At 38.4% G+C, this 16,348-nt stretch overlaps 1 protein-coding gene across 1 annotated transcript in view; it reads right to left on the reverse strand.

The window, feature by feature from the left end:
* Positions 1-926: 926 nt before the first annotated feature.
* The window catches only part of LOC100705583 (exostosin-1a), a 39,275-nt gene continuing 23,853 nt past the window's right edge, over positions 927-16,348 (reverse strand). Inside the window, exons 2-11 of the mRNA XM_003443733.5 lie at positions 15,711-15,804; positions 11,998-12,105; positions 10,204-10,323; positions 7,700-7,832; positions 7,143-7,261; positions 6,129-6,224; positions 4,750-4,839; positions 4,382-4,542; positions 4,117-4,288; positions 927-3,842 (exon numbers count right to left, since the gene is read on the reverse strand). Coding sequence (XP_003443781.1) covers positions 3,657-3,842; positions 4,117-4,288; positions 4,382-4,542; positions 4,750-4,839; positions 6,129-6,224; positions 7,143-7,261; positions 7,700-7,832; positions 10,204-10,323; positions 11,998-12,105; positions 15,711-15,804 — 1,279 coding nt within the window. The 3' untranslated portion in view covers positions 927-3,656. The remainder of the gene's footprint in view (positions 3,843-4,116; positions 4,289-4,381; positions 4,543-4,749; positions 4,840-6,128; positions 6,225-7,142; positions 7,262-7,699; positions 7,833-10,203; positions 10,324-11,997; positions 12,106-15,710; positions 15,805-16,348) is intronic.

Consider the following 16,348-nt stretch of genomic DNA (forward strand, 5'->3'; position numbering starts at 1 on the left):
CCTGCCGAAACTCAGACCCATCACCACAGCAGATACACATCTCATCACCACAATTGAGGGAAGTTGAACTGATTTGCATAACATTTAAAAATAAAAAAATACAAGAATACTTTTGGCATTGGATGGCATCCCCAAGGTGCTGTGGAAAAACTCCAGCGGTATCATCTCTGTAGTTTCCCACTTCAGTTTATCTAAAACTACACATTTTCAGCGACACATCCAAATTATTTCTTTCTGACTTGGACTGCACCGTGGATGTGGACCTGGTGTGAGTGTCCAAATGGTGTTCTTTTTGGTGTGACATGATAATTCATCCTGACTGGGCATTAGTCCAGCTTTTTCCAACTGCAGATCTTTTTTTGCTCTGAGTTTTGCCCAGTTGAGTTTGTGTTTGTGCGCACGTGTGTTTGTGTGTATTAGAGGGAAGCAATCTTTCCTGTAGCTGTTGCTCCAGCTGAGTTGGCAGCTCTCATGCACCATGGGATCATCCTGGATAGATGCTGTTATTTATGCAGCGTGTCTAAACCAATCATCCTGACACAGATTTATGTAAACACTGCAGTTTCTTGGCATAGGATGAAATTCACACAAGCACAAGGAGGAAGCTGGAAGCATTATTCAGTTTGGCTCTCCTTTAGTGGGCACGGTACACAGGCCTAATACACAAAATATGTTTTGGAAGCCTAAAAATGGGTTGTGGGCAGGTCTATCCAGGGTATCCGGATCACAGCCAAACAAAATTCCAACTTTAGTTTCAAAGTGACAAAAATTAAAACCAAAAACCACACAAAGAAAACCGTAAACTTATATCAAACATTTTATTAATTTTTTTTCTCCCCCCTGATTTGTTTTTATAAAATTCATTTTACAAAATTCAGAATTTTCCACTATCTTTCCAGTTTAATCTCTATAAAATTAGGTCTGCAGTTACAGAAGAGAGTGAAGGAAGCAGGCAGAGATTCATTCAGGTCACAATCCTGTCAGATAAATACCGCGTGTGAAAATTTACAGTATGTGTATTACATGTACTACTACCGCTATGACAACTGGGAAGGAGGAGGATTTTTGGGGGAATTCGCAAGTACAGTAATACAAGGCAGTATGTGTGTCAGGATGAGTTCAAGAAGACATTGAAAAATGATCCTATTACAGAAAAGGCAGGAATGTTTGTATCAGATGTGTGGTTATAGCATTCCAGTGTTGAACAATATCATTTAGGCTGCCACTATGAGTTACTGGACTTTGATAAAGGAAAAAAACAAAAACACTACGAAGCAAAAGGCAGATGAGGAAAACTTTAAACTCATGACAGTATTTCTTCTGAAGGCACATCAATATGTAACCTCTCGCCCTCTCAGATATTAACACAAGGGCAGAGAAAAGAAAAAGATAGAGAAAATGTCACCTTATATATATTGCACCGAGTTTATTTCAGAAATGCAATTCTGTTATTTGTTTTTTAAATTTACTGTCAAGCTGATAGCACATTCTCTGAAGTGAAAAATACCATGCAGCACCCTCATCTTTGGACTTCCCCTTCCTTTTTGTCACATTCCCATATAGACAGAAAAAAACACCTGCTGGACCAAATAAATATGAGAAGGCGCATGGAGTTCTTCATATGAGAAAGGGAAATGGAAAAAAACTCATGCTTGTATTGGCACATACAAACTGCGAAGGGCCAAGGAGCTTATCAAACTAATCATATGTTTGATCTTCTTTAAAAAAAAAACCAACAGAAACAAACAAAAAAACAGAAATTATTAAAGGATGTACAGGGGTTAAGGGGTTAGAGTTCTAAAGAATTGCATTACATTTTGCCTGGATGATGCAGTGATTCAAAAACACATGCCCCATTCTAAAAATCATCACGTTACAACATTTTAGATAAAATGATATGACATATAAACCAAAAAACAAATCCTGCTAATGGGATCCAACAATCAGAAATTGTTTAATAAAGAAGCAGAAAATCCCAGTTTCTTCTTGGCAGTCAGCATATATTACTGTAGAAAATTAGATATGTCTCTCAGATTTAGAAGACTAATATATGTAGCAGAGGCTGGGAGATATGTAATTTACCAGACTGACGTACTGAATTATGGAAAATACTTTCCAGTGTCTTTGTTTTAGATTACACTTGTTAAATGCAGGGTACACACAGTGTCAAAATGCCAATCTGAGGGCATGTTTAAATCTGTAATTATCAGAGAGGATTTTGATTGTGTGTATTCTTTAAAAGGAACATTGAGAATAATCCCTCACTACAAGTTCTCCAGGACATTCCCCAAGTTGAACATTTCTACCCAGAGCCTATTAGAAATATGGCAAATGCTTGATGCGAATGTTTGTTATTTATTTATTCTAAGTGGGGGAAAGTGGTAGTCTGTTCAGTATCATTTTTAAATTAGATAAAGGGTTTAAATGATTTAGGCATATATATAAATCTTGTCAAAAAGTTTTCTTTCTTGCCTTTTCACAGTGGTTTGTGTTTCAATTAGTTGGCTCATACAGCTTGCTCAGCCTGTTCTAATAAAGGCAAAGCTATCCCCCTGTATTGTTCTCCTGGCCAAAACACATGTACAAGTATCCTAGCTTATTATTTAAGAAGACTTCTTTCCAAAAAGCTCTCAGGGAAGTACAGTCCTGGATTTAATGAGAGATTTCTATCCCTGCATTTGCAAATCTAGTTGTGTAAGTAGGCTTTAACACCATTATAATTATACCATGAGAATGTAATCAGAATGGCACATGACAAGAATCTGATTTTTTCTTTTTTCTTTTTTGCTCATATGAATGAAAGCATGAATGAAAGAGCTACAAATATATAAAAGCTGAGCAGGAAGATTTTACTCCACGTTCCATGATTTCATTTACACAGAAAATAACAAATGACGGGGAAAAACCAACAAAATAAAATAAAACCGACAGCAGCAAGATCAAAGTGCTCATTCTGCACCATGTCTTTTTCTCAGATTCCCAGATCCCAACGGCATCAGATAAAACTGTGAGGCACTGTGAATGTCAGATCAACGATCGTAACTCAATTCTGTGGTCGAGGCTTTGTTTCCTCTCTTAACCCACTCTAAACTATTGGTTTTAAGACAATACAGAAGGAGTAGTGCTGGCCGTTCATCCACTGTATAAAAAAATAGCTAAACACAGTCCAAAATAGTGTTATCCTCTTCATAATTCTCAATAATATTCTATCAGCAAAAACTTTCAGAATCCTGTGCATAGTGTACAGACCAGACCTGTCTCTTTCAGCGGGGTTGGAAGTGGTTTGCCACTGACGGGACACTGAAGCAGCAAGCTGTGAATTCAGACTCCAAGATCGCTTTGCTTCAAGGTCGAGAACCTTTAGCTCCTCAGGTGAGCTTTAGCAGGTGGTAGTCAGTGTAAATAGTGGGACCCTTGTGTTCAGGTCTCTCCAGTACACATAACAGTAGGGTCAGAAAGAAGACACGGAGGAAGTACCAAGAACAAAAAAGGACACAGCCGCATCTGTTCCAGTTTCTTTGTCCCCAGTTCCAAACCCCATTTGCTTCTCTACTGATCCATCCATGCAACTCTGAAAAGGCTGTGCGCGTCTCTGTATGGTCGCCCCCCTCGCTCTTACTTTGTTGTGTCCAGAGAACGGGGGGGGCTCAGGAAGGTTATAGCCTCTCTATGTCCCTGTACTTTTTCCGCAATATGGACACCTGGTCTTTGAACAGGACTGGGTCCAGCCTCATTTGAGAATGGATCAGGGGCATGGTGCCAAACCAGTTGGCAAACTTGTTCATGCAGGTCTGACGCTGGGCAAAATGGTCCGGGTCAGCCCAACGAGATGCTCGGGAGCTCTGTGGATGGAAGGTTTGAGAGGTGTGAGAGAGACCGACAGTGGCAGAAGGTAAGAGATCAACAAAATAAATTATGCATCACCAATTACAGTGACCTTTCTGAGGCGATACTGCAAGAATACAAATTTAAATTCAAGTTTACAAATGACGACTGTTTTGTTTTGTTCCTTGACAGGAGGGATTTAGTGGAAGAGCATAAAAACACTTAACTGTGGATGATAATACACAAATCCATAATAAATCCACACGATTTAATTTTAAAAAAAAGCCCCACCTGTCCCATCATGGTTTCCTTGTATTGTTTCTTCTGGGTGACCTTGATAGGTGGCAGTTTAGTCACCAACGACACCAAAAAATTCATGAGAATGTCCTCACAGTTGGACATCTGGTCAACCATGATCTTCAGACTGGCTGGAAGGTAGGTGGTGTACAAGTAGTGGTAATATCTAAACAGGAAGTATGAAAGAGTGACTGATTATAATAAAAGGAGAAACTGTGTAAGCTCTGAACTAAATGGAATCGGAGACGAGTGACAGTACTTGTGATAAATAGCAGCCCCGGTCAGCACCATAGAGTAGTCATTGGTCCATTTGGATGTGTAACCCCACCGCTCTTTGTTGCTGTCCCAGAAGTGGCTACGGGCCGGGTAACCAACAATGCGGTCTGGGAAACTCTGCCACACTGTGAAGGCAAAGTCAACCTGGATCGAGATCACAGAGAAACAAAGTGAGACGGGCAGAAAACACAGCACATGAGGACAGGAGAACAGATGATTCCAGAGAAGTGTACCAACAGCATACAGAGAGAGAGAGATGATAAATAGAAAATGACTAGCTCGAACTTGCGCAACCTTTGGTCTTAAATGAAAACACAGTACATTTTAAGTGAAGTATGATGACAGTCTGACCTCTGTAGTGGAAAGCACCGTGTCCTCGTCCAGACTGAATACAGCATCGGTGGGGATGGTGTTGTAGGGCAGAAAGCGGCTGCTTATCACCTGGTGCGATTTGGAAAACACAAGCAAATGTGACTGGGCGAGACAAAGGAATAAACAGCTTTACTGTGCAGCTGATTACCAAATGACGCTGTATGAATTAGCCTCTTATGAGCACAAGTGAGGTGCATGTGCCTAACAGGCGCCACTAACAGTCAGCATCTTTCATGTCTCTTTGTGCTACAGAGCTGTTCATCTTACAGAGTCAGTGACAGTACAAACACACCGTGTTAATGAGGAGCTTAAAAACACAGATAAGGATCCACAAGTAGAAGAGTGCTTTTCCCTACAGTCTCTCATACATCTCTCTAAATATAGTTACAAATAACTATTTTTTGAAGTGATCATAAGGACTTAAAAAATAAATATGTGTCTAGACTTCTAAATGTCAGTTTCAATCGAAGTGTAGAGTGTGGGTTTTTAATCGCTGTTAGCAACAACCTTGTTGGCCACACTGGCATTCGACCCACAGGGCTTTGGTTGAATAAATACGTGCAAGTTTCTTTTACACTACAAGTTTCATTTTGCTTGGAAACATGTTTACAGGATAAATACCGATAAACCTCCTTGAGTCAAGCTCCAAGAAGTGAGAGAGAAAGAAACAATGTTCCAGTGCCATGTCTGAAAAGCACTTACGCTTACAATTTAAGTCTTTTTCATTCTTAATACTTATTAATTACTCGTTAATTATATCTAAACCTAAATAATAAATCCAACATTTTTGTGTCAAATCCCTGGTAAATATAAAGTAGGTTTAGATATTGAACCTATAGCTGACACTCTCTAGCATCCTCCGGCATTAGGGAGGTTGTGGCCTTAGATTAGTAAGTGTTGAAAGCATAAAAGGTACAACAGGGCAATGCAGTAAACAGTAAATTCAAAAGCTTGCATTTAAGAAACAATGTCAGGTTAAAATGGACCCAAAGGCTGTACTTGTTAGAAATTCACCTGTGCCTTCTGCACTGATTCCCACTAATAGAATTCACTCATGCAGCCCAGGCTGAGCTTTAGTGATTCTTCCAAGAAGAATGGGGGAAAAAAAGAAAATAAGTGTACTTCCGCTTAAACAAAGTACCAAGTAAAGGTACGAATGCTTATGTAAATGAAACATTTTAGTGGTTAATTTTAAATTAAACACACACATAACTGCAAAAAACTGTTTTTGTTTTGACATTGTTGAATATTGTGTGCAGTCCAATAAATACACTTTATTCAGTTTAAGAAGATTTGCGAAATGAAACCAAATGTGGACAACTTGCGTAATATGACAGGTACACGCCTAAGGTTTTTACCTTGCTTTCTCCTTCTATTACAGTAACAGGGACTGATGTGGCAGGCCAGCGGTGCTTGGCAGGAAGAGGCTTTTCACAGTTCCACAAAACTATCACCTACACAAAGAGGGAAAAAAAAAGTATGGTAATTAAAGATAAACACCACGAAGACCTTATTTTAATTTCAAAGCCATCTCTTTACTAGCTATGTAGAAGACAACAGCATCTTCATGAAACTGCGTATCTATTTTCAGAACTGTCACACCACCTACACGACAGTGATGTGTCATTACTGTAAATGTTGAAACAAAATGTACTGACATTTAGCTGTACAGTTCTGTATGAGTACACATTTCTAGTGAATGTGCAAAAAGTCGAAATAATGGATAATGTGAACCCAATATTCACTGAAAAAGGCGACAGGATTGACTGAACACACCGAAACCCGTGCTGCAAAACACAGCACAGACACAGTAGTTAAAACACTGCCCCCATTAATATCTTAAACAGCTCTGTGTTTGAATTTCAACAGTATTTATGCACAACTTTCACATCAGCAGAACAGCTGTACATTACATAGTTCTACTGCTAATGGCTTCTTATATTTCCTACAGTGTGCATTACCAGAGTATAAAAGGATCCGGAGAGAGTGGAGTGTTAGGGTGGATGTGTTGTGGCAGGAATGTTGCAAATGCAAATGATTTGGACAGCCTCCCTTCATCTCTCCAGCATGAATAAAATACTGCAGTTCAAAAGCAGCTTTAAACCAACAGCCGCACTTTGGTGATACGATAAACCTGAGAAATGACGCTGACATAGTGGCAGACCTCCCTTTCCTACCAAAGCGGCTTTGCTTGTGTGGTTTGTCTGTAAAATGTCTTAAAAATAATGCTTTGGAAACTTTCTGCATTTTAGGATGCAAAACATTTAAATTAGCCGACAGAAGGAAATCACATCAGCATCATGGAATAACCTCTGTGGATCAGGTCTGTGTGATCATAGCTGTGTGTGTGTGTGTGTTGGGTTTTTAATGACCTGGGCACAGTACTGGGATTTGGCCACAGCGACAAGTAACTTCATGACCGGCTGGGACTGGGAGACCAGTGGAGTGACCACATGAATGATCGCTGTAAACTTAGAAGGTGGCTTAATACCTAGAAGGCAAACAAAAAAACAAAAAAAAAACAGGACACGCAATTTTAAAAAAAGACATAAGAAAGAACTTTTCTTCTTTCACATCTACTTCAAGCTGTGTGGATGCATAGCTGAACAGGTCTAATTAGGTCTGTAAAGGAAAGGAAGCCAGTTAACCAAATCCCAGTGTCAACAACAAGCCAAATATCTGGCCAATTAACACAAATTAGCACAAACACAACATGGCAAGTGTAACTGATGTGCTTCTCTGACAAATCATAAAATAATAAATATGCATTACATAACTTGTCAGTGATTTACATATTAGTTTACAAGCACTTAACACCTGTCACACACCACCTGTTTCTGTGTTGTGCCATAAATAAAATCAGTCTAACCAAGCCTGGGGTCTCCCAGTAATGTTGTTCCTATACTGCATGCATGATTGATTAACTGACCCAGCTTAGCGTAGTAGAAGGGAAAGTCTCTCAGGGAGGTGGAGTACTGAGGCAGGGTGAAAAGACCTCCAGGAAGACTGTTCCACATGAGGTTACTTCTTGAGGTGTGCAGCAGCACCCGGTCCTGAATTATCTACAGGAATAGGAGAGGAAGGTGGGGGGCGGGACAAGATCACATTTTTCAGTAAATTTATAAATTGATCATAAATAAAATCACAACAGTGCTTTTCCTGAGTTATTTCAAGACAAATAAACTTCTCACTGATCTCACAAGGACTGAGGAAATAGAGTTGTGCGTCGAGATTGTGCATGTCCAATCCAACATGCTGCTTGGGAACTGAGTGCAGGCATAGATCCTCTGGCACTTCTCAAAATTAACAACTGAAATTACAAGTCACTTCAAATAAACAAGGATCCTGCAGAATACAAATGAGGGCCTTTTTGTCTTCATCTTGTCGTGCCTTCTAATAAACATCCTCCTTTCATTCTGTTATGTGAATCTCTTTTAGGGTTTTTGTCGACTAATCTTTCAGTTTCCCAGTTATATAAATGAATTTCATGGTTTCATCTGTATATGTTATACATGTGTAACAAATTACAGAGTTGGATTTAGACTAGAAATGCGAGTGACAGAGCTATTTTGTAATTATGGAGAAATTGAGATGGTATGAATCTGTGAAAACAGACATTAGTTCATTTTAAAAATGCTGAAATACGATGTTGTAAGATCCTCACACAGTAAAAGCCTTTATGCACCAGATGCATAAAATTCATGTGAATGTTTCATGCATTAAAAATATTTTTCAGACCAACCACATAATTTCGCTGGATAAATTTGCGGCATTGTTTTTTTTTTTTCGAGACAAGCTCAATTTTTCAGACTCTTTATATCCAAATAGAGATCTGACCATTTAGTCCACTGCATTTGACATCAAGTGTGTTTGAAACTCAAAATGTGCACTGGTACCAAATATAGAAATGGTAAAATAATATTTTACCTCAGACACACTGGCATCATGAAAATTGAATGAAAACAGCTGTGACACAACTTCATGGTTGGATGAACCCAGTTTCCCCCACTTTTATTTTTAGGAAAACATTTGGATGCTTGATTTCGTTTTCTTTTCTTCTTCTTCTTTTTTTTTTTTTAAATAAATGGTGCGTTTAAGAGCAATTTTTGAAAATTCAGAATGTCATGACAGTTTTTCGCAATGGACTCTGTGTAATGAAATTAAAAGTCGTGTTTAGTTATTTAGCCCAATATTACATTCTGTATGCTTGTAAGCTTTGCAAGCCCACAGCATTACCTGTTCCCACTGAAATTCCCAGATGACTCTTAGACATTAAGAGGGTATCCTAATGAAATGTTAAGTGTCCTCAGAAGTTATGGTGTAGCTACCACAGCAAACCCTGTTTATTTCTGGCAAAGCATATGTGATGATAAAGTTGATTGTTCAGGTTCACCTTTACCTTGTTTATGGCAAAATATCAAGAATCCCCAGATAATGGTAGCTTGCTAAAAGAGTGCATCAGGAGTCAAAACATAGCTGATTTGGTGTTCCACTGTGGGATATGTCGATACAGGGTTAAGATGTTGAGTGTAAACAGATCGAACATCAGCTTCTCTGGGTTGTAACTTTAGCCCGCTGACATGGAAAAGCCATCTCTGCCTTCTAATGCTCTGACTTACTTACTCTAGGTATGAAATGTCTGTAAAGTTATGCAAGCATAACTATTATTGGTGTGAATTGCAGTCAGCCATAAGACTGACTGCATGTTATGGAAAATAGCTGTAACATGATCTTCTTCACCTGCCATTCAGATAGTTTTTCAGTCACTTAGAGGTCACCTTCATTTGTTGTCATACAATAGTGTCAGGTAAATTTATAGATGCACAAATATTTAACCATGTAAACAGAGGATGAGTTTAAAAAAAAAAAAAAAAAACCTCGGTTCCACAGCTTTACAACATCATTTTTGCTTTTTTTCTTGCCTCTTTATCCTTTTCCATTCTTTACCGCTCTCATCTTTGTCTGTTTGTAACTCTAGCCCAAGAGCAGCGTGATAGGCTGCTATTCACCGGGAAGCTTACAGATAAATGGAGTCTGACAGGAACAAACTACTGACATGATTGATAGCCAAGCCACAGCGATACACAGCCTCAAAACATGACAGCAGTGCTTAACAATATATATCACTCCTCTTGGTTTTCAATGTGGTTTTGAGCATTTTCATTGTATTGTTTTACATCTGCTACTACACAGTCTGCACTGATAATATGTCACTACAAAGTCGATAAGAATAATGAAAAGAATTGAATCACTCCTAAATGATAAGACAACTAATAGATCTATAACTGTATTTTTACACTTGTATTTATGCACAAATACAGAAGTGAAAAATACTAACAAGAGGTTTTAAAATATGACAAAATAATATACAGCACTTTTACACCTGTATATAATGACACACATGTACAGAGTTGCATGTAGGTGTGTATGTACCTCCAGTGTGGTCAGTACTATCTTCTCCACAGAGTTGAAATAAGCCTCCCACAATAACTGTGTCTGCTGTCTCAGGGAGAGGATCTTATCCTGGTGGATGGAGCGCACTGTTGAAGGGATCTAGGGAACAGGTAAAATATCCAAGAACATTTATTTTAGTGAAGAAAGTATAAAAGGACAGCTTAAACTGGATACTCTCAATACACAAATCAGTTCTGCTGTCATATCGGCTGTATAGTAGTTTCAGGTGAAAGGGGTTAAAACCAACAAATCAGCACTGAACAATTCATGGAGGTCATTGAAAATGTGCCCTCAAAATGCAGCAATATTCAGACACTTTGCACTTGCTAGCTGACATAAACAAAAACTGGAAAAAAGAAGCAAGGAACACCTGCATGTTGCTGTTACCATCCCTTTTTAAGACATGCCAAAAACCTTCAGTGTTTAGGGGAAAAAACTAAACAAACTCATCTTCAATCTACATCATCATCATCTACAAGAATGAACACCCTTAGAGTTGTATGTAAAATGTTCTCATATGAACTAATAATAGATAATGTATGATGACACTTTACTAGAACCGATACTGACAATGCTCATGACAAGCACTGAACCAAATACTTTCACAATAATAGATTTGAGAAGCCAGCATTGTTACTTATCCCATTTCTAAAAAGGTACAAGTTTATTAAACATCAAGTGTGAATACATGTATAAAAGCAAAAGTGTTGGCAGTTTGTGCGTTTTAACACAAGGCCACTATCTTACCATGACTCAACATACTAGGAAATTCAAAATCACAAAATTGATGGTGACCAGATTCGGCATGAGTGACAAGCTCGGTGTCATGACATATGGAGACATTTCAAAGCAAAGCCCCGAAACACAAGGAACCATTGAACAGAAAGACTGTCTTACCATTGAACAAGGTCAGACAGTGCAATGTTTAGAAATTGGGGGTGGGTGGGTTACGGCTCTGACTCCATAGGCCTCGGTTAGCAATGTAAATGTTAAACATCATGACAGTAAAATTTGCAAAAGCCTGAACAAGCATGGCTTGTTTGGAAGGATTGCCAGAAGAAAGGCTTTTCTCTCTAAAAAGAATATTTTAGCATGACTTGAAAAGTCGCATCTGAACAAACTACAAAACCTCTGGAGCACTGTCCTTTGGACAGATGAGGCCAGAGTGGAGACAATTCACAGTTCCACATTTGGAAAACAAACAAACAAAGAAAAAACAAAAACAAAGAACATATCAGCACAAATGACTCATACACACATCAAGCACAGTGGTGGAGTCGTGATGATTTTGGCTTGTTTCACAACAATAGAACCTGGGCACCTTGCAGTCATTGAGTCGACCACAAGCTCCTCTGTGTGTCTAGAGTCAAACATGAGGCCCTCTGTCTGACAGCTAAAGCTTCGCTGAAAATGAGTCATGCAACAAGACGATGGACCACAAAAAACAGCAGCAACTCACAGAAAACAACAAATGTGGTTCTACATGCTACTAAATCATGGGGCGTACTCAGTTTTTTATATTCCTTTGACAACCTTCTTTTTCACATGAATGTATGCACTGATATCTGTCCAATGAATTAGATTCTGATAAAATAACCAAAAACATCGAGACAGGATATAATGCTTTTACTATTATAACTTTCAGTGGTGATGAGGGATAAAAAATTTTTTTTTAAAGTATTCTAGGAGGTTTTACTGAGCTATTATGGCACTCGAACTCTATATGTATATAGGGTATCCTGCTTTGGGTTTTAACTTAGAAGCTCTGCTTACCTGTAATAGCAGCCTTTCATCCCCAATAACAGCTGCCCTATTCCAGTCGATGATCTCTGAGAAGGGAAGCTCCCAGCCATTACTTAGCATCACTGGCACGCAAGCTGCCTGCAAGAGTAACACCACAAATACAGAGAGAAAATGAAGTGTTAATAAGGTGAACGGCTTTAAGAATGGAACCTGTGAAACTTGTGACACCCACAGTATGCTAATAACGTTTAAATTTACAGTAAATATCTTAAGCAGGGAGGAGAAGTTGAATAAGAGTGCAATCAGTTTGCCAGTGCCATATCGCCTGCTACCTGAGTCTTAAAATATTTATACTCTATATTCATATTCAGGGAACAACCAGGCATCGGTCTTGTGGAATAATTTCTCTTTTAGGAGGCAATAAAATAAAGGAGATACTCATATCAGGCAATTTAAACAGTTGGATCGACACTTTTTTTTCCACAGCACATTTCCGTAAACCACAGAATCGCTGCGATACTTTGATGACTACCTCTCAAAGTGACTAGGCAGTGTGGCTTCATAAAAATGATCAATGTACTTAGTGGAAAGGAAGATAAACTTTAAAATGGCTTAACTATCAAACCCCTGTGTCTAAGAGATGAATGAAATTCTTACTGAGGTGTTTCTGTTGGTGGATGTCTTTGTGTCTTAGTGTTACACAGCAGCCTCCTGTAATCTGTTAAGCGGACTGCCATTCACTGATTGGTCATGTGCATCCAGGAACAAACACTTGTGCATCAGAGTGCTGCAGTCTTCATCTAATACTGCATCTAATTCTTCTTGTCATTAGCAAAGGTCTTTGCATGCTTTACCTGCCTAGCTGCTCTCACAGAGAAATCATCTTCAAACTCTTGTAGGTAACTCAGCATATTACACAGCCAATATATGAAAGAACCATTATAAAAACTCAGTATGATAAACTTCCATCTATCATATATACCATTCTATACCAAAGTCTCAAGCCACTGTTCGGTTCTCTATACTTCGCTAGGAAAATAGGTCATTGCTGGTTTTTTCCTGTTTCTTTAGGGGATGACTTTCATATATTGTTCATATGCTGTAGATGTTTTGTTTTGTTTTTTTAGGTGTGATCCAATTCTTCTTTTGTCCTCTTTGTCCTCTCCTGTTCTCTTTGGTAATCCTATTCTAGGTGGAAAAATATTATTTTTTGTATGTCTAACTTTTATCTTTCGCATTTTCACTCAACTCAACTGAGGAAATAGGAACAAATTATGCATTTTTGTCACAGAGTACTAATAATGAAGTGCTTCAAGATGCTATTTAAAATTGGTTCTTTGCCGTCTGTTGTGTGTAGACACAACATGGTTCATCAATTAAGTTAGATACTTTTTTTAAATTCTTGAAGCCTTCACAGATCATTGTTATGTGGTCCAAAAGAAAAAAAACCTTCTGAAAATGATCAGGTACAAGGACTAGACTGAAAAGTGGAAAAGCTGCTAATGGCCAAAGAAAAAACTTTGAAAAACCTTCAGAAAGCCTGGAGAACTACTGCTTAAAACCACATTAAAAATCACAATAAAACCTGCCCCTTGGAACCAAAATATAAAAGTAAGTGACTCAGTCCTATAATGTAGTTTCTTCTACAGGAACTAAGCATTAAGCAGTGGATTTTCTTAATTACTTTATAACCACGTTTTCAAAAAAGTTAGAACTCTGGGTAAAATGTCATGGTCTGCACCTTTTCCGGAAGCTCTGCTTTCTCCCACTAAAAGATGCTGGGTTAATGTTACCTGTCTTGGACGATGGCACTCCAGCAAGAGATACTGTTAATCTCTGATTAAATAAAGATTAAAAAAAAGAAAATCTTCACTCCTTACACTCACTTCAGTCACTGGAACATTATGCCCCACAACAGCCTGTTTGCTTTCACAAATTCTCCCGTCCGTCTGTCCTACTCAACTTCTTTGCTTCTTGTATAAGTGTTTACACACACCCCAGTGCCTCTCCCTGCCACGGCTCAGCCCTACAATCTAGCCAACCTCTGCATTCCAACTCCACTGCAGACACACTGCTTTCTCCTCTGGCGTCCTGTCTATGCGTGGCCTCCCCTGTGATGTAATCATCTTCCAATTTCATTCAATACAGAGGCAGTGCCCATGACATCTGGTAAAATCAAAACTCATCATTTTAGTTCCGTCTCCTACAACATAAATTGCCTCAAGTGAAAGTATACGTTAAATAAAATTAACTTAGGCACTCTTCAACGTATGATCTGAGCACAATGTCACTACATGAGCCTGGCCATCTCTGTACACCTAAAACACAGACAGACTGTGTGAGATAATTACTGTGTTGGGGTTGAATTAGGGACACTTGTTGGATAATTGAGAAACATTAAATGCAGGGTAGCCATTCACATAAATGATTAAGCACATGTTTGCTGCCACAAAAAAACAAAAGTGGAGGAAGATTTGAGTAGATGGGGGGGAAGTCACCTAAAGGAATGGAAAAAGCTGAACCAGAAAAAAGAAACAATATGGCAGAAAAAGCAGTGAGTCATACGCAGCTAAAGTAACACTAGCTGCACATTAACAAAATGACTGCCACTGGGTGAGAGAGCTACTAGGACTAAATAAGCACTTCACTTTTTGCACTCTCGAGTGCTGATGAGGAGCTTCATTGTTTGATCAGTTTTGGGGTTGACACACAACATTATTTCTTGAATCAGTTTAATCTATGTTTGCTTAATATAAGAAAGACTGTAAAATTATGATGCCTTAATGATCTTAGCACCTTACAATCTGTGTGGGCTGGACATCAGCTGAGATTTAATCATGTTCAAATTTTAAAGTGATTCCTTAAGAATAATCTGACTCTGTGTGTTTGTGTGTGTGTGTACTATGTTTACATATCTTTGTGCGGACCAAAAATTGGAATGTCAGTGTACTTGTGGGGACCAACAGCTCTTTTAGGGGACAAAATGCCCATCCCCATGACCTTGAAGGCATTTTTCAGGCTCAAAATGTGCTTCTTCAAGCAAAATTAAACATATAATGTTGCATAAGATTTGTACTTCCTGATCTATTGTACTGTACAACCCTGTTTCCCCCAAAAATAAAATATCAGTCTAAGTAGTAGACTGTTTTTAAATATAAGTCATTTAAAAACTATACATAACTGAAAATAATACCAAGACAATATATCAAATATATACTGCCTTAAGGTTCTTTTTCTATAAAGCCAAGCTGTTGTAATATGTACAGAATGTCACTTGCCACTGCTTTGCTGAAATAAGCAAGACCTGCTGACATTTGTGAGTCCTTGTATTGATGCTATGATTAATATTCCTTATACTGACATCGGTTGTTATTCTCTCACCGATTTAAAAACTATGGCAAAAAGTATCTAGAAATGGGTAAGAGGAATCGACAGTAGTGAACAAGCCAATCACAATGGTTCCAGGGTGTGCTGACGCGATGTTTAGCTACATTTCCAGGCAGGTCATATTCGTAGAGTTATAGATGGGTTTACGGTTACAACATAGCTACTGCGTAGATTCAGGGAGCAGCTGTTTCTTTTAGTTGTGAGACGTTCCACTTAGTCTTTTTTTTTTAACATTCGTTTTAGGATTACATTCGTTTTCGCCATCCTAAAATATTGAATAAAATTCACAATGAGCCTATATGCTAACAAAATACAGTCAGCAGTAAAAAGCAATATGTGCGTTTTTAATCACTGACCTGTAAAGCCTCTAAGAAGCGAAAGGAACCCAGCCGTCGTCCTCGAGGTACCAGACAGAATGTGGAGTTGTACAGCATTTCTCTGTAGTCATACCTGCAGAGCAAGAAATTAGAGAAATTAGCAACACATGTTCAGAAGATGAATTTAGGCAACCATACAGAAAACAGAGCTGTGTTTTTGTTTATCGATTATAAAAATCTTACTAAAAAAAAAAAAAAAACAGACTTAAGAAAGTAAATGCAGAACCAATTTTTTTTTTACATGTGCAAAAGACATGTTACCTCTCTTTTTTTGGATAAAGGAATACCTTGAAAGAACTAATACTATGAGGAAAAAGCCCATTTCTCTGATCTTGACTTCTGTCCACTCACCTATAAACCCCTTTGCCCTTTCACCTGCACATCTAAACATCTCTCGTTCTTCCTCCATTCAATCTAAGCCTCAGTCAGCACTTGCTTGGATTAAGAAGCTGCTTGGAATTCCTTCGGTGTCATTACTATGTGCAAGAGAGTGAGTGTAAAAAGGAGCGGTTTTTGTGTGTGTGTGTGTTTGTGCATGTGTGTCTTGGCTAGTTGTGCATTCAGCTGAGTTTTATGAAGGATAACTGGAAGTGTAAATATTTTATTTCTCAGTATTA

The sequence above is a fragment of the Oreochromis niloticus genome, linkage group LG11, assembly GCF_001858045.2.
Source record: "Oreochromis niloticus isolate F11D_XX linkage group LG11, O_niloticus_UMD_NMBU, whole genome shotgun sequence".
NCBI classification, from domain to species: domain Eukaryota; kingdom Metazoa; phylum Chordata; class Actinopteri; order Cichliformes; family Cichlidae; genus Oreochromis; species Oreochromis niloticus.